This window comes from Callithrix jacchus, chromosome 12 (genome assembly GCF_049354715.1).
Source record: "Callithrix jacchus isolate 240 chromosome 12, calJac240_pri, whole genome shotgun sequence".
NCBI lineage: Eukaryota > Metazoa > Chordata > Mammalia > Primates > Cebidae > Callithrix > Callithrix jacchus.
Genome location: NC_133513.1, coordinates 30,691,504 through 30,710,061, shown reverse-complemented (window position 1 = coordinate 30,710,061; position 18,558 = coordinate 30,691,504). Strand labels below are relative to the sequence as shown.

At 47.9% G+C, this 18,558-nt stretch overlaps 1 protein-coding gene and 1 pseudogene across 2 annotated transcripts; one reads left to right on the top strand and one right to left on the bottom strand.

Annotated features, from left to right (window-relative positions):
- Positions 1-3,243: 3,243 nt before the first annotated feature.
- On the bottom strand, positions 3,244-14,977 carry FUS (FUS RNA binding protein). 2 transcript variants are annotated; one of them, XM_035267468.3, is made up of 15 exons: positions 14,893-14,977; positions 12,746-12,770; positions 12,500-12,654; positions 10,859-11,003; positions 10,460-10,659; positions 9,892-10,120; positions 8,252-8,286; positions 6,732-6,764; positions 5,864-5,967; positions 5,017-5,146; positions 4,687-4,788; positions 4,425-4,548; positions 4,003-4,103; positions 3,731-3,878; positions 3,244-3,448 (listed from the first exon to the last, which is right to left on the bottom strand). In XM_035267468.3, the coding sequence occupies exons 1-15, from the start codon at positions 14,903-14,905 to the stop codon at positions 3,409-3,411; spliced, it is 1,584 nt and encodes a 527-aa protein (XP_035123359.2). In that variant the 5' UTR covers positions 14,906-14,977; the 3' UTR covers positions 3,244-3,408. The 2 variants fall into 2 exon arrangements, with proteins under 2 accessions (XP_035123359.2, XP_035123360.2); XM_035267469.3 differs by having other exon boundaries at positions 10,859-11,000.
- Positions 10,151-10,269, top strand: LOC118146636 (5S ribosomal RNA; annotated as a pseudogene).
- Positions 14,978-18,558: the final 3,581 nt, after the last annotated feature.

The following is an 18,558-nucleotide window of genomic DNA, read 5'->3' as shown; positions in this document are numbered from 1 at the left end:
AGAGGTTGAAGGATCACTTGAGCCCAGAGACCACCCAGGCCAAAAGTTAGGCCCCCACCTGCCACCATGTCTTTAAAATTTCAAGATAAAGATGAAGGAAAAGGCAGCTGGGTGCACTAGCTCACGCCTGTAATCCCAGCACTTTGAAAGCCTGAGGTGGGCGGGTCATGAGTTTGAAACCAGCCTGACCAACATGGAGAAACCCCGCCTCTACTAAAAATACAAATCAGCCAGGCGTGGTGGCACATGCCTGTAATCCCAGCTACTCAGGAGGCTGAGGCAGGAGAATCACTTGAACCCGGGAGGTGGAGGCTGTGGTGAGCCAAGATCGTGCCATTGTACTCCTGGGCAACAAGAGCGAAATTCCATCTCAAAAAGGAAAGGGGAAAAAAAAAAGGACGAAGAAAAGAGGGTTTGTCAGAACTGAGGATCCAAAGGTAAAAATGAGTCTGAGGCTACTGGAGAGGAATGACAGCAGATAGGACCCCACATTCCATACTGAGTTTAGCCTCTCTTGTAGGCTAGGATAGGCAGTGAGATCTGGTTAGATTCCATGGTGCATGGTTTAAAAAGATAAAAAATGTCACCTCACACCTGTTAGAATGGCTGTATAAAAAAGATGAGAGCTAACTAGCAAGGATGTGGAGGAAGGGAATCCCTGCACAGTGCTGGTGGAAATGTGGACTAATGCAGCCATTATGGAAAATAGTACAAAGCCTCCTCAAATAACTAAAAATATAAGTACCCTATGACCTAGCAATACCATTCTGGGGATACACTGAAGGGACCTGAAATCTGTACATCGGCTGGGCATGGTGGCTCACATCTGTAATCCCAACACTTTGGGAGGCTGAGGCAGGCAGATCACCTGAGGTCAGGAGTTAAAGGCCAGCCTGACCAACTTGGAGAAACCCTCTACTAAAAACACAAAATTAGCTGGGTGTGGTGGCACATGCCTGTAATCCCAGCTACTCAGGAGGCTGAGGCAGGAAAATCGATTGAACCCAGGAGGCAGAGGTTGCAGTGAGCTGAGATCACACCACTGTATTCCAGCCTGGGCAACAAGAGTGAAAAACTGTCTCAAACATAAAAAAAAATTGAGGAAAGCACTTCTCAATTCAAGGTTCAAGCTATGCTTGTGATGGCAGAAATCTTAAAAACCAAGTTTGAAAACCCAGTTAACTGCAGGCCGGGCGCAGTGGCTCAAGCCTGTAATCCCAGCACTTTGGGAGGCCGAGGTGGGCAGATCGCCTGAGGTCAGGAGTTCAAGACCAGCCTGGCCAACATGGAGAGATCCTATCTCTACTGAAAACACAAAAAAACTTAGCTGGGCTTGGTGGCATGTGCCTACAGACCCAGCTACCGAGGAGGCTAAAGCAGGAGAACTGCTTGAACCCAGAAGGGAGAGGCTGCAGATCGCGCCACTGTACTCCAGCCTGGTGCCTGGCGACAAACCAAGACTCTGTCTCAAAAAAGAAAAAAACACATAACTAAAACCTGTTTTGCTCTCAATTTTAGGCTCTGTATAACTAAAAAGCATGCTAGGCCGGGCGCGGTGGCTCACACCTGTAATCCCAGCAGTTTGGGAGGCCGAGGCAGGTAGAATCATGAGGTCAAGAGATCCGAGACCATCCTGCTCAACATGGTGAAACTCCGTCTACTAAAAATACAAAAAATTAGCTGGGCATGGAGGCGTGTGCCTATAATCCCAGCTACTCAGGAGGCTGAGGCAGAATTGCCTGGACTCCGGAAGCGGAGGTTGCGGTGAGCCGAGATCGTGCCACTGCACTCCAGCCTGGGTAACAAGAGTGAAACTCCATCTCAAAAATAAATAAAAATAAAATAAAGCATGCTAAAGAATGGCTGGCAGGTCCTGGCAAGTTTACAAGCACACAGTAATAGGTTGAGGGGCACTAACATTTTAACTCACTGGTCACACCCCTTCCCCTCCATAACTCATTCCCTGAGGGCCTTCCACCCTCCAATTAAAAGCGCTCAAGCCTCAAATCTCAAAATGCCAGTGACCTCAAGCCCTCTGAGTACAAGCATGATATGAAAGTGACCCAGCCAGACCCGTCTCCTTAAAGCAGATTATCTAACCAGGCCCCGTCCACCTGGCCGGGTCAACTTGGCTCCTTTAAATACAAGGAACTACCTCTAGCTCCCTCCATTCCCAGAAAACCTTCCCCCTTCTTACTATCTCTATTCCCAAATCTCTTCGCATTGTAGCACTTTTTTTTTTTTTGAGACGGAGCTCGTTACCCAGGCTGGAGTGCAATAACATGATCTCGGCTCACCGCAACCTCCGCCTCCTGGGTTCAGGCAATTCTCCTGCCTCAGCCTCCCCAGTAGCTGGAATTACAGGCACACGCCACCATGCCCAGCTAATTTTTTTATATTTCTAGTAGAGACGGGGGTTTCACCTTGTTGACCAGGATGGTCTCAATCTCTTGACCTCGTGATCCACCTGCCTCGGCCTCCCAAACTGCTGGGATTACAGGCGTGAGCCACCGCGCCAGGCACAGCATTGTCTTCTTAAGGCCTAAGTAAATCAGTCTGAGATCAGAATTTGTTGGCCCCTTCAGGACCTCCTCCTGCATGATGGTTACAGAATGAAAATCCCCTAAAACAAAAATGGAGTCTGAACAGAGGACTCACTTCCGGCTCCCATTTCCTGGTTCTGAGCCTTTAACTCATGTACTTCTCAGCTGTCAAGTGCTCCAGGGTCTCTCAGGGTTGAGGATTAGATCCTGCCTCTACAAACTCTGCAGCACTCAGCAGGCACTAAGTTACTCTCCTTCCCATGAAAGACCCAGAGTGGCTAAGAGCTCTCCACCATAGTCAGATTCGAACAGTGCCCCATATAAACCCAATTTGTTTTAGCCTCACCATTAAAAGTGCCAAAAGAGCTGAGTTCTTTAAAAAGGTTAAACTGCTGCAAGGAATAAACTTAAGACCAGTATGCAAATATATGTGGTAAAGGAAAAACTCCCCAAAGCTGAGCAGATTTAGGCCGACACTCATGACATCCCGTGTTCTTCATTTCTCATGTATGCATCCAAGTTTGCCGTGACAGAAAAGTTTAATCTCTGCTCTCAAGAGTATCACTTGGCCTTCTCCCCTGGATCAAACGCTGTATTCCACTTCCTGCTGGGCAGGATGATCTCTAACAGGGAAACTGCCAACCTTCCCGACTTGCACATCACTCTTCCAGCGAAGTGAAGAGGGGGAAGAGGAACAAAATTTAACTAAAACGGTCATGTTTAATGGGAACCAGAGGTATGGTTACAATTACATAGTCCGACACAAAAAACCCCCTTGGGGTGATCAGGAGTTGGAAGGTTACAAAACAACGAGGGTAACACTGGGTAGAGGAAGAAAAGCTGTTCCACAACCTGGGGAGCCAGGCTAATACGGCCTCTCCCTGCGATCCTGTCTGTGCTCACCCCTGCAAAAAAAAAAAAAAAGTATCCATTATATTTGGGTTACCAGCCTCTCCAAGTCTAGATACCCTATCTAGCCCTCCTACCTAACCCAGCAAGAATGTCTTGTCTCAAGTGGGTCTACAGATTCATTCTTCCTGTGTTAATTTTCCTTCCCACCCCACTACTGGTTACAATCTCAGGTCTTTCCATCTAGTCCTCCAAATGAAACCACTTTCCTCAACAAAACCTTATTATCCTATGGCCTCCGTTCAACTACTCTTTTTTATTCTCATTTAAAGTCTTACCTGGAGTCCATCTTGCCAGGGCCAAAGCCACCTCTGTCCCCACCACCCCGGCCCCCTCGGAAGCCTCCACGGTCCCCACCACGGCCCCGGTAGCCTCCTCGATCATAGCCTCCTCTGCCACCACGACGATCATCTCCGTAGTTACCCCCTAGGACAAAAGAAATAAGATCTATCATATGTATTTCCATCCCTCTACCTTCCCAGAGCCTCCCTGCTGGAAAGTTAAGAACTCGTTGCTCCCAACTCCTTGGCATCAGGTCTGCCTTTCTTACCCATATGAGAGCCACCTGGTCCCCCTCCTGGGCCATCTGGTTTAGGGGCCTTACACTGGTTGCACTCATTCCTCCAAGAGAAGTTCATGTTCTCACAGGTGCTAAGGAGAAGGAAGACAATTAGTCTGGAGGAAGAGGCAAGACCTAGAATTAGGAAGAAACTACCATGACTTCAGAGATACAGTGAGGAAACTGACGCCTCAGAAAAACAAAAAGGCTTGCTTCCCCCAGTCAGAAGCAGAACAAAAACCATTATTACTGAACCCAATCCATTACCTTTCCCATTATATCAACCTTACATATGTAAGCTTTTGCCTAATCTGACCCCAACAGTGTGGCACTGACCTTTACTTCTCTGGAAACATCCACATACCTAATTACCGTAATATCAAAGAACTAAACAAAAATTAAGTTTCACTCACGGATTAGGACACTTCCAGTCACCAGCACGCTGCTGTCCTCCACCGCCACCACCTCCACTGGGAAATCCTCCCCGGCCACCACCACCACTGCCACCACCTCCATAGCCTCCACGGCCCATGGGTCCTAATGCAGATAAAACAAGTATGGGTCTGTCTGCTCCCCGCCAAGTTTGGTCGACCTAACCCGTTCCAGGCGCCTTTACCGTCTTCTGCACTCTCCCCACCCCCCAACCTTTGCAACCACCAGTAGGTAGCTCCTCACCTCCACGCCCTCGGCCTCCACGACCATTGCCACCACCCCGATTAAAGTCTGCCCGGCGAGTAGCAAATGAGACTTTGATAGGATTTCCGGAGAATTCTTTACCTAGAGAAATAAAGTATCAAGTGACTTTAGATTCAAGACCCATTAATCCAAAAATTCAAGCTAAGAGAAGCGTGCCTTTCTGAAATGGTTTATAATCTGACACACAAGCAAAAACGAGACTATACTTGAAACCATAGCTAAAGTGTTGGAAAACTCAAACTATGGCCTGCTTCCTAAGGCTTGCTGCCCTGGCCCCAGCCCCACCTCTGCCAACCTTCTTATACATACCATCAAACCAGTCAATAGCTGCTTTAGCAGAAGGTGGGTCATCAAAAGAGACCGTTGCCTCTCCCTTCAGCTTGCCGGTTTCCCTGTCTGTGTACAAATTAATCATGGGCTGTCCCGTTTTCTTGTTTGTCTGAAGGCAAAATGAGGTGACATCAATTTTAGAGGCTACAGTACTCCCATCTTCTTCCTCCAGAACATGAGGTTTATCATTCTCAAACTTCGGCTTCCCTCTTCCCAGTTCCCTCTTCCAACCTCACATGTAAATGTCCATTAAAGAAAAGTGTTTCTCACTCCAACATTGAGAAATAAACTAAATGTTATTATAGAGTACAAATCTCAGAATTTAGGGAACTCTTATCAGTTACACCTTTTGTGTTAAAGTAGAAATTCTTTTAGAAAACAGCAAGTGGCCAGACACGGCGGTTCACGCCTATAATTCCAGCACTATGGGAGGCAGGTGGGTCACCTGAGGTCAGGACTTCAAAGACTAGCCTGGCCAACATGGTGAAACCCCATCTCTACTAAAAATACAAAACTTAGCCAGGCATGGTGGTGGGTCCCTGTAATCCCAGCTACTCGGAGGCTGAGGCAGGACAATCACTTGGAACTGGGAGGCAGAGGTTGCAGTGAGCTGAGATCATGCCATTGCACTCCAGCTGGGGTGACAGAGCAAGACTCCATCTCAAAAAAAAACAGGAACTAAGGATCCTTCCTCAACAATTTAAGCTAGCAATAACCATTAAGACTTTTGTTTTTACTGCTAGCAACCATTAAGACTTGCTTTTACACTAATGTGTGAAATCCAAAAGCCTGCAACACTGACAGAAAGCACCCACTCCACAAGTACCTTAATAATACCAATCTGCTTGAAGTAATCAGCCACAGACTCAATTGTAACATTCTCGCCCAGGCCTTGCACGAAGATGGTGTTGTTGTCTGAATTATCCTGTTCTGCTTGTTGAACAGAGGAGAAAACGCAAATGTGAAAAAGTAAAACAAATAAAAATAAACACATAAGGAAAACCAAAAGCAGTACACCTAGTATCCATCAAGCAACTTGTATGATTTGGTCTATGGAAGACAAATGAAAAGAAATCCACATTCCCTTTTATTTTGAGTGCCTATATGCCAGCCATGCTGATAAATTTCAGGTTTGGTTTGACAATTATCCTTTGAAACACGTCAATACACAGTACAGAAACAAGAGCTCAGGAGTGAAATACCCAAGACCATGCAGGCAAAGTACATCAGTATTTATCAACTTTCAGTTAAGATCCCCAAATTAAGAAAGAAACCCATTTTACATTAAAATCTAGTACACAAACATCAACACAATCTAAACAAGTGAAATGCTTTCCTTCGTGTGGTCAGGTCTTTGTGTTCACTAGTTTTTGTTCACCAACTTAGACGTGATCCACATTTTTAAATAAACACTGCAGAAAACCAAAAGTTCTGAGTAGGGTCCAGATGCATCAGCATCACTGGGGACTTGTTGAGCAGATTTTCTGGGTCATCTCAGACCTCCTAAATCGTGGGGGGTGGAACCCACAAAGCCAGGTATTTCTGAGAAATACTTCATGATTACTTCTTACTGCTAAGGATACACGTAACTCCCTTTCTACCCTCATTTTTTCAGTTTCCTTTTAATAACATTTCAAAGAATATCCAGCCTTGATCCACTTTAGCTACTCTATTCATGCCACCTGTGAACTCACCGGAGTCATGACGTGATCCTTGGTCCCGAGGGCCTTAAGTGACATGGAAAAAAAGAACAAAACAAAAACAAAAACAAGGAAAGGGGAGCCGTTAGTCAACAGGAAAAAACGAACAAGGAAAAAAATTAACACCAAATCCAAATTAGCAAAATATCATGTAAGTGCTCACAGCCTCACTCCAAACCCCTTTCCTGGGTCACCTGCCCAGAGGAGAAAATTCTAGGTAGGCCCCTTAAGATCTGTAACTTGAGTCTCCACAGAGACAACTCCACACTTCAGAAAATGCTGCCTCCCCCAGCTCAGGCTGGGAAATGTCCTCAGCACAGACAGCAGGGGAAAGGAGACCCATTAAAGTGAACAAACCAACTCAGCTTGGCCCGGTTCTCTCACCCAAGAGAGATGGGCTCACCACGAGCCATGCGATCCAGTTTCTCCCAACTTTACCACCAAAGACACTTATCCCTTGTGGAACAATTTTTAATTTCATCTTTAGAAACCATTCTTAAAACCATGTTGTTTCCCCAAAACCACATGAAAATAAAAACCACACATAATAGCTATTGTATTTTTTAAGCATGTCCCAGGGAACAGACCAGAAATCTTATTTCCGTAATGCAGCCTCTATTTTGTTTTTCCAGAGACCATCTTTGACCAATGTTTATCTGAATTCGCCATATATAAATATTGTACCCACACGCAATGACATAAGTGTCATGAACCCAAGCCTTTGGCTTTAAATGTTGAGACAAATCAAGAAACCTTTTGTTAGTTAACCAAACCAGAAAAGTTCCAGCTTACTGGGAGACTTCTCAAATTTGTCATTTTTCCATGAATTCAGTGTGTGCTGTTTTAAGACCTTCCTGGTCCATGAATTCAGTTTGTGCTGTTTAAGACCTGGTTATTTCCCATGAGCCACACATGCTTCCAAACTTTCTTGAAGTAGTGCACATGTTCCTTCCCAGAGCTAGTTTCTATTTGCCCATCTGAGTTAAATCCACATACAGAGAATTGCAATCATTGACACCATTTCGTACTTTATACATGTATACCAACTTCACCATCCTCAGGGCAGGGCAATGTCACATCCCTCTTCCAGAATTAAAACATTTGGAGGTTGTCTCCCACACACACTCCCACACACGCAAGCCTTGGACACAATGATCAAAAGGGTCCTAAAGCCAAGTTGGCACCACGTGTTCCAGCACACTCTCTCCAGTTTCTCATGATGGTGGTCACTAAGTGCCAGGTGTGACAACACCCGTCCCAGGCCTAACTAGACCCCTCTTATTAACCGGGGGGCAAACCCATTTGGTAAAAGATGACTAATGAGTCTTACCCCTGCCTGCTCCAGGTTAGCACACACCAGGCAACAGGTGGCATTCTACCCTACCCCTTTTTGGAGGTGGTTCTGGACACCTCAATACCTTTGCACTTAAATTAACACGCTAAGACATCTGCAAATGAACAATCAGACAAAGCATTGCTGGGAGTTGGGAATTTTGGAAACTCTGTTCACTTACCACCAAATTTATTGAAGCCACCACGGTCACTTCCGCTGGAGAAGACAAGTTAGAAGAAAGGACATGAAGCTTCCAACGGCTACAAAAGGGTGTTTTTTTGATTTTGTTTAACATTCCCCAAACATGGGTAGGTGTTTTTGGAAAAAGATACAAGTGACTACTAAAATACATCCCTTCCTGACCACCCCTTGTCTGACCTTTGAGCGTGTCACACACACGTGTGCAATTTCTCAGACACAGTTTATAAAGATTTTGCTTTAAAAGGTTATATATCTATTTCCTCTGGAAAAAAAATGACCCATTTTCCTCGGTCGTTCTTCCGATGGAGCAGATGTTTTTTTTCCTCTTGTCGCAAGTGGTTGACAACCAAGTAGTTGGTTTAAAAACCCTACCCCAATTTACCCAGAAGACATTTCACACCAGGCTGGGGTAGCCCTGAACACATTTTTGTGGTTTTTGCTTTGAAAGCAGCAAGCAGACCCAACCCCATTCCATAAAAAGTCAAAACCAAAAGCAATTTCCCCTTAAAGCAAGACAAACTTAGCTAAGCCCTGTCCTAACTACTGAGCTGTTTTTGATCTCCCCCAACCCCCGGGGTCACCCCTTCTACACTGCGAGAAGAGCGGAGTATTTTGCAATGTCACCTTTCATACCTGTGGCACATAAAATGCAGAGCAAGTTAACAGTCACATAACAGTTGTTTTTCTTTTTAAAGTTTTGCATTAAACACACGCACACAACAGAGTTTTCCTTATTTTTGTACGTTTTTGAGATTGCCCCCACCCACCTCTGCATACTTACCATATCCCAACTTGTTTTAAAAATCTACTTTTTCCAAAAACAGTAACACTGACACTCCTCCCCTTTTTCAAGGGAGACAGGGTAAGGTCCTTCAAATCATATTTACCAACAGATTTGACGGCTGTTTTAACATCAAATCTAAGGTTTTACTCAAATCAACTTCAGCAGGAAGGAAAGAATGTCCAGTTGGACAAATTGATGATTTTTAAGTAACCAGGGGAAGGCAGACAGTGGAACAAATAGTTGGGAGACCACCGTCAAGCATATTTTTGCCCAAAAGGTCTGTACACTTCAGTCGGATGGCCCCACAAACCAAGTCACACACAAAATCACTGTCAAATTAGCGCAAATCAAGCTCGTGGATTCAAATGACTACAGAAAACAGGAAGAGTAGCCAATTCCTAGAAGCTGAAGTCAGGTTAATCATTACCAACTCCCTAGAGGACACATGGGCATACACATACCAAGTTTCCCTACTATTTCCCAGGAGTGGGATCATCGGTTTCCCTTGCAGAGAAAGAAGTCTTCACTTCCGTGTTTCTTGCCTAGGATATCAATGACTCCAATCCATACATATCTATGTATGATTTCTTTCTCTTTGGAAACAAGTATCAATACTCAAAATCTCTATTTAGTGGTATGGATGGGAGTTTCAGCTCCCAAGTTCTCACAAAAATAAAATGGGGATGTAAAAACAGTCACTGACCCCAAATCAAAGCCCTCACAGATCCCTAGACAACAAGAATACTAAACCATGCACTAGGGACTGGCTTCAGGGAAATTCATGCAATCCTCCACACTCCCCACCAAAGATACTCCCTGGCTCATAAGACACCTACCCCATGCCGCCTCTGCCTCCACGGCCACCTCCACGACCTCTGGGTTCATAGCCACCACTGTTGCGGTTGTAACCACCACCACCACCACCACCACCGCCCCTGCCACGGCCTCCACGGTCTTGCTGTCCATAGCCACCACTGCCTCCACCACTCTGGTCTTGATTGCCATAACCACCACTGCCGCCGCCGCTGCCACTACTCATGGAGGACTGATCTTGGCCATAGCTACCTGTGAGAAAAGAAAGAATGGTTTTAAAAAGTCTACGGCCATACCACCCTGAATGCACCCAATCTCGTCTGATCTCAGAAGCTAAGCAGGGTCGGGCCTAGTTAGCATTTGGATAGGAGACCTCCTGGAAATACCAGGTGCTATAGGTTTTAAGGAAAAAAACAAACAAAAAAGTAAAGTAACACAAAAAGGTTCAACAAGTGCCAAGCAATAAAGGACAAAATAAATTAAAAAGACATATAGGGAACAAGAAAGCAATCCCTTTAAGCTAAGAGTCAAACAGGAGAATACAAATCCTTATAGAAAATGGAACTGCTGGCAAAGCTGAGGACATCTCACCTCCACCCCCACCTCCACCCCCACCGCTGCTGCTGCTGCTGCTGCTGTTGTACTGGTTCTGCTGTCCATAGCCCTGAGGCGGATTATAGGAGCTTTGCTGCTGTCCGTAGCCTTGCTGCTGTCCACCATAGCCAGATTGCTGGCCGTAGCCGCCACTCGGGGGCTGCCCATAGCTGCTGCTCTGAGAACTGCTCCCGTAACTAAAGAAAACAAATGAAAAACAAAATCATAATCCCAGCATACCCAAATTTTGTTTTTAGTGTATTCCATTCTCTATACCCAACATAGGTTCCCCCACCCCAATTATACCTCAAAGCTGCTCCTACTCCTGGGTCCCTTTATCATTCCTCATCAATTCACCCCTCTTCAAGCCTTCCCCTGACATCAACACCACTGTACCTTCCCGAGGTGCTGCTGGGAGCTGGCTGCTGACCATAGCCAGGGTAGGAGGACTGCTGCCCGTAAGATGATTGGGAGCTCTGGCTACTGCCATAGCCACCAGTTGAGCCATATCCCTGGGGAGCTGACTGAGTGCCATAGCCTGCTATGAGGATAAAAAAAGGGAGTCACAAAAGCCACAGCAAAGAGAAAATGTATGGAATGGGTTAAAGAAAACATATACAACCTAACACTCACCCATACTCAAAAAGTCAGCCTCTCAGAAGCCGTTAGTTATCTAGCAACTCACAGGCAAAAAGTTACCACCCTCCTTCTAAAACCTAAAGTTAATGCTCCAACTTCTACCAACTCTTTAGAACAGTTCCAATTTCACCCCACCAATCCCAACACCATCTCCAGAAACACCCTCTAATCCCAGGCCCAAGGATCCCTTGCAACCGCACTGCAATGTGCAGCTATGTGTGCAGTTTCTGCAGGACAACCACATTCGTTGGTTATGCTTCAGGACCTTGGGACAAATCCCACCTTCTTAGGTATCATATGATTTTATACATTTTCAAGCAAAACCATTTTCTCAATTTAAGAATCAGCCTGCCAGGAACGGTGGCTCACGCCTATAATCCCAGCACTTTGGGAGGCCGAGGCGGGTGGATCACGAGGTCAAGAGATCAAGACCATCCTGGTCAACAAGGTGAAACCCCGTCTCTACTAAAAACACAAAAATTAGCTGGGCATGGTGGTGCATGCCTGTAGTCCCAGCTACTCGGGAGGCTGAAGCAGGAGAATTGCTTTAACCCAGAAGGCGGAGGTTGCGGTGAGCAAAGATCGTGCCATTGCACTCCAGTCTGGGTAACAACGGCGAAACTCCATCTCAAAAAAAAAAAGAATCAGCCTAACATTCTTCTTCCTTTAGAAAATATGCTCTCTTTCATGCTGAGATGAAAAACAGGAGGACCAAAAAAATTTAAAGCCAAATAAAATAAATGGAAACAATTACAAACCAATAAACATTTTTGTCTTTTTTTGTTTTTGAGACAGGGCCTCAATACACTGCCCAGGCTAGAATGCAGTGGCTACTCTCAAGCACAATCATAGCTCACTGCAGCCCCAAACTCCTGGGGCTCAAGGGATCCTCCTTCCTCAGTACTGTAGGTTTGCCACAATGCCCTGTAAAGAACTCAGACTCCCAAGAGTTTTGAGAATTATACAGTGGTTCAGGGAAAGGAAATATGGAACAGTTTCAACATTTCCATGCTGCTCAGGTTTAACAAAAGCAGTATTCAGAGCCGGATGCGGTGGCTCACACCTGTAATCCCATCACTTTGGGAGGCTGAGGCAGGTGGATCATGACGTCAAGTGTTAGAGACCAGCCTGGCCAGCATGGCAAAACCCTATCTTTACTAAAGATACCAAAAAAAAAAAAAAAATTAGCCAGGTATGGTAGCACACGCCTGTAATCCCAGCTACTCAGGAGGGTGGGCTCAACGAGAATCACCTCAACCAGGAAGGCAGAAGTTGCAGTGAGCAGAAACCACGCCGCTGCACTCCAGCCTGGGTGACACAGCGAGACTTCGTCTCAAAAAGGAAAAAAAACAACATTCAGAAAGTAGAGGAAAAGATGACTCGCTGAGAGAGACTCACTGTTCTGGGTCTGGCCGTAAGAAGAACCATAGCTGCCCTGGCCATAGCCTGAAGTATCTGTGGACTGGCCGTAACCGCTGTAACTCTGCTGTCCATAGGGCTGACTGCTCTGCTGGGAATAGCCCTGTCCCGGCTGGGTGGGGTAGGCCCCATAGCTGGAAAAAAGTAAAACCAGCGTGATCAGAAAAAGAGGCCTTGACCACCGTCGGCCTCTACAAACTTTGGAAACGCAAAAATAGCACTCACCTTTGGGTTGCTTGTTGAGTATAATCTGCAAAAGAAAAATACAATCACATTATCTTCAGCCAACACTCTGAAAGAGTTGAATTAAAGCTAAATTCCTTAACTCAAGCACTGATGGGTAAACAGGACCACGTTGGCCAGGCAAGGTTGTTCACACCTGTAATTCCAGCACTTTAGGAGGCCGAGGTGGGTAGATCACTTGAGGTGAGGAGTTCAAGACCAGCCTAACCAACATGGTGAAATCCGTAAAAATACAAAAAATTAGCCAAGCATGGTGGCGGACGTCTGTAATCCCAGACTGAGGAAGCTGAAGCAGGAGACGCATATGAACCTGGGAGGCAGAGGTTGCAGGGAGCTGAGATCACGCCATTGCACTCCAGCCTGGGCAACAGGGCGAGACTCTCTCAAAAGAAAAAAATTGGACCATGTTGCAAAAAAGGTCATACAATTCCCCCATGAGACAAGAGCAAGCTGGCATATCAGCCAAGTGTTCTCATAATAAAAGAAAACAGAAGAAAATGCAAGTTTCTACAGAGTCCCAAAAGCCTTAACCATTGGGAAAACCAAGGTCTCGGTGGACAGCCACTTTCTGCAAGCCCAATTCATGTCAGTGACTGTTGCCCTAAAACACTGCACAGTACTTCCATCCATTCTATAAAAAAGGCCTTATCCCCAGGAGTCAAAATAGACTAACTTGCCCGAAGTCGCAGAACTACCAACCGGCACAGGTTTGAATTCAAGCAGTGTTCAGACTGTGGCCTCCGTTCTCTCAACCCAGACCCACAGAACGAGAATGTCTCAAAAAAGGCCATTCTTCATTGTGACCAACCCCGGAGATTAAGTGGGCTTTTTAGTGAAGTCACAGGATCCAAAGCCCTCGGAATCAAAAAGATCATCCAAGTGCTCGCTTTAGGAGGCGAAAGTCGACTGATACTCGATTCCCCAGTCCTGTCGCTCCAGATGGTTCGTTTTCTCACCTAACCTGCCTTCCCGCTCCGGGGGACCAAAAAGCAGCAAAAGCGGTTCTGAAACGCCCCACTGAAGATACACGAACAAGATCAACTCATCCACCTAGTACGGGAAACGCGGCGCTTCCCCCGCAGGAAAAGGGAAAGGCCCAGGAGAGGGAGTGGCCTCCGATGGAGATTATTCTCCTTCCCCACCTCAGAAGCAAGAAATTTAGGCCGGACGCGGTGGCTCACGGCTGTAATCTCAGCACTTTGGGAGGTCGAGGAGGGCGGATCACCTGAGGTCAGGCGTTCGAAATCAGCCTGATCAACATGGTGAAACCCCGTCTCCACACACACACACACACACAAAATTCAAAAATTAGCCAGACGCCTGCCAGCTACTCAGGAAGCTGAGGCAGAAGAATCACTTGAACCCAGGAGGAGGTTGCAGTGTGAACCGAGATCGTACCACTGCACTCCAGCCTGGGCAAGAGAGAGACCCTGTCTAAAAAAAAAAATTAGGCGGGAAAAACTCTCCAGCCGGGTCACCGATACAATACGTTGGTCCCGACCACCACCTCCAAACCGTTAAGCGGGAGCGCGGCCGCGATCCCGAGCCTCCGCCCCCGCCGCGTGGCAACCGAGGCGGGAACGGAGCAGTCCCGCCCCTTCCCGAAGGACCCCAGAGGAACAAGGCGTACACCGGACGCGCGCCGCCGAGTCCTCCGCGAAGGGTCTCGCGACAAAAAGCTGAGCCAACACGAGACGGGGAAGGGGTATCAGCGCCACGAGGGGGGGAGGGGCCCGCAGAGCGCGTGCGCGCCGCTAGTGCCCGGATGCAGCACTGCGACAAAGCGGGCCCGAGCGCGGGCCGGGAGTGGGGGTAGGCGAGGCCACGGAGACCAGGCGTTTCCACCCTCACCTCACGCTTCAAACCACCAAGAAGCGTCCCTCCCCACGCCCACCTCAAACAAACGGACTGGGAAGAGAAGACTTCCCGCCCAGCGCGCTAGGCGCCAGAGGAGCGAAACAAAATGGCGACACCAACCTCCCCCAGTCACCCCTCTCCGCGGCTTCCCGCCACAGGGATGCGAGAGAATCCCACACGCGATCGCCGCCCCGGTCCCACAGAAAATGAAAAGCCCAACTAGGAGGACTCGGCTCGGAGCGCCGCCGCCGCCGCCTCGCGCCCTTACCTACCGTTTGATGCCATGTCCGCGCACGCGCGCACAGGCAAGCAAGCAAGGAAATTCCAACTCTACACAACACCGACGCCTCGAGGACTGAGCAGCCCCGCCTCCTGCGTCGAAGCTTAAGTCTGCCCTGCCGCCTACGCACCGCGCAGGCGCACACCAAATGCGGAAGCGCATGGGGGAGGCAGGAATGCACTCCCCCCACTTCCTAGGGTACGTAGAGGATCCGAGCAGGTAGAAGGGAAATAAGTTAACTAAAAACATGTGAATACTATACATAATCATACTTTCTGGAGAAAGAACCTCTCTCTCCTCTACAGGATTAGCCCATGCTCTAAGTCCACCCCCATGAAGGCACAGTGGTACGGCCTGAGTGCCCGCTGGGGGCGGGGCGAGGGGCCCGGACAGTTAGGGATCGAACTGGAGTCACAGTCGGGAGTCGCGGGGTGGAATCGTGACTACTGTGGCCGGTCCCCTTTGCTGGGCCCCGCTTTCACCCAGGATGACGAGTTCCTGCCCTCCGCCGCCTTGCCACTGTGTGGGGCGCCTCGTCCTCCCGACCCCAGCCTCCCTCCTCCAGCAGCACACACTGAGCCTCCCTCTCCCTTGGGCCCTGGTGTTGACTTAGTCGTCTTTCGGGGTTGCCTGGCCTTTCGGCCTTTCTGGGGTTGGCGCATTGTGACGTTTGACCTGAAAGACAGCAGGTCATTTTGGCCTGGACCCCTGGGTGCCGGGCTGGTCCAGCACTGGGCTCGCGGGAGCCGCCGGGCGGGACCGCCCAGGCCATCTTTGGGACCTGAGAGGGTTGACCTCAGATGAAGGATCCGCAGCCTTTTCTCAGGGACCTCCTTTATATTTTTCTGAAACCCTACCAAGGAACCAGTGGCGATCCCAGAAATAAAATGTGCACAAGGCTTAGGTGGTTTCAAAATGCACAGATAATTTATTTCTCACCACAGACTTAGGAAGGAAGTAACGATATCTCCGTTTTCTGGATAAGAAAAGTGAGATTCAAAGACCCAAGTAATTGTACCTGATTACAGGGCAGCTAAGAGGAGTCGTGATTCGAATTCAGGTCTCGTGACTGCAAAACACTCCTCTTTTTGGTGACCTGAATGCTAGTGTTTGGTCGCCCTTTCACTTCCTGTGAAAGCAAAAGCAAAAAGAAAACTTCAAAGTAACGTGCAACTTGAACTTTCATCAGCATTGCCTGGAGAAGGCAATTTGAAACTTGAACAAAACAAGACAAAGGACGTTAATTCCTTTTTTTTTTTTCTGAGACGAGTCTTGCTCTGTTGCCAGGCGCCAGGCTGGAGTACAGTGGTGCAATCTCGGCTTGCTGCAATCTCTGCCACCTGGGTTCAAGCAATTCTCCTGCCTCAGCCTCCCTAGTAGCTGATACTACAGGCACGCGCCACCACGCCCAGCTAATTTTTGTATTTTTTAGTAGAGACGGGGTTTCACCATGTTGGCCAGGATGGTCTCAATCTCTTGACCTCATGATCCGCTCGCCTCGGCCTCCCAAAGTGCCAGTGGGATTACAGGCGTGAGCTGCGGCACCTGGCCAGGACGTTAATTCCTAATACACAGGCATGCAGGGTTTTTTTCCCAACTTAATCCTTGAGCGGTTTCGGAAGGTCCCCTGAGGGTTGAACATGTCTTTCTAGAGAAACAATGAGGGCTATGCCCTGGGCCGGTCCACAAACTAAGCCCCCACCAAGCCCTTGACTTCAGCCCTAATGGCCCAATAGCCACACCATCCCAGTTAGAAGGACAGTTCAACTCTCCAGTAAGAGCAAAAGAAAGGAAGTCCACCCTCATTCACTCATAAAGTCACAAATATTTATTTGGCACGAAGTATGTTCCAGGCACTGTTCTGGGCACTGGGGACGTATTCATGTACAAAGTAGATGAAGCTAACATTTAATAATCAAACTGGCCGGGCACGGTGGCTCATGCCTGTGACTCTGGGCCAGGCGTGGTAGCACACACCAGTAATCTCAGCACTTTGGGAGGCCAAGGCAGATGAATCACTTGAGGCCAAGAGTTCGAGATCAGCCTGGCCAACATGATGAAACCCCGTCTCTACTAAAAATACAAAAATTAGGCTGGGCACGGTGGCTCATGCCTGTAATCCCAGCACTTTGTGAGGCCGAGGCGGGTGGATCACAAGGTCAAGAGATCGAGACCATCCTGGTCAACATGGTGAAACCGTCTCTACTAAAAATACAAAAAATTAGCTGGGCATGGTGGCGCGTGCCTGTAATCCCAGCTACTCAGGAGGCTGAGGGAGGAGAATTGCCTGAACCCAGGAGGCGGAGGTCGCAGTGAGCCAAGATCGCGCCCTTGCACTCCAGCCTGGGTAACAAGAGTGAAACTCCCTCTCAAAAAAAAAAAAAAATACAAAAATTAGCCAGCAGTGGTGACATGCGCCTGTAGTTCCAACTACTCGGGAGGCTGCAGCACAAGAAATCGCTTGAACCCAGGAGGCAGAGGTTGCAGTGACATGAGATCACGCCACTGCACTCCAGCCTGGGTGATAGAGTGAGACTCAGCTCACTGCAATCTCCACCTCCAGGATTCAAGCAATTTTCCTGCCTCAGTCTCCCAAGTAGCTGGGACTACAGGCATGTGCCACCACACCTGGCTAATTTTTTGTATTTTTAGTAGAAACGGGGTTTTACCATGTAGCCAGGATGGTCTGGATCTCCTGACCTCGTGATCCGCCCGCCTCAGCCTCCCAAAGTGCTGGGATTACTGGCGTGAGCCACCACGCCCGTCCTCAAGGGGCCACTTCTCCAGGCTTCTCTCTCTCGGTGGACCTCTCCCAAGTCACAACACAGAAGCATCTCACTCTTTCTCAGAAGTCTCATTACTTGACACCCCTGCTCCCAGCATTTCCACCTTTCCCAAGGTCCCTTCCCTGTCTCCTTCCCTGCATTCTCTTCCTCTGTACGCCTTTGCTTTGCCCTTGAGGCCTAAGATCCCAGCTGTGGCCTGGTGTGAACTGCAGCCTACAGACAGTTTTAGTGTGGCTTGCATGTTTTAATTTTTCTAACTAGTTACCAACAGTAAAAATAGTGGGCTGGCCGGGTGTGGTCGCTCACACCACTTTAGGAGGCCAAGGCAGGCAGATCACGAGGTCAAGAGATCGAGACCATTCCGGCCAACATGGCGAAACCCCCTCTGTACTAAAAATACAGAAATTAGTTGGGCGTGGTGGTGTGCCTGTAGTCCCAGCTACTCAGGAGGCTGAAGCAGGAGAATCATTTGAACCCTGGAGTTAGATTGCAATGAGCCAAGATCGTGCCACTGCAGTCCAGCCTGGTAACAGAGCAAGATTCCGTCTAAAAAAAATATATTGGGCCATTCTAGGCCCACTTCCACAGGGCAAAGATCAGCTAGAGTGAGGCACTGTCACCTTTACCTGCTGTATGTGCATAAAGTTTACTGTAAATGTCTTCTTTATTTCCTACCTCTACCAGGAAAGTCAATTTTAACTTGTACTTTTTTGAGACAGGGTCTTGCTATGTTACTCAGGCTGGTCTTGAACTCCTGGGCTTAAGGGATCCTTCCAGAGTTCTGGGACTAAATGTGTGACCATCACACCCAGCCTCAATTAACATGTATATCAGATATTTATTTATTTATTTATTTTTGAGATGGAGTCTCC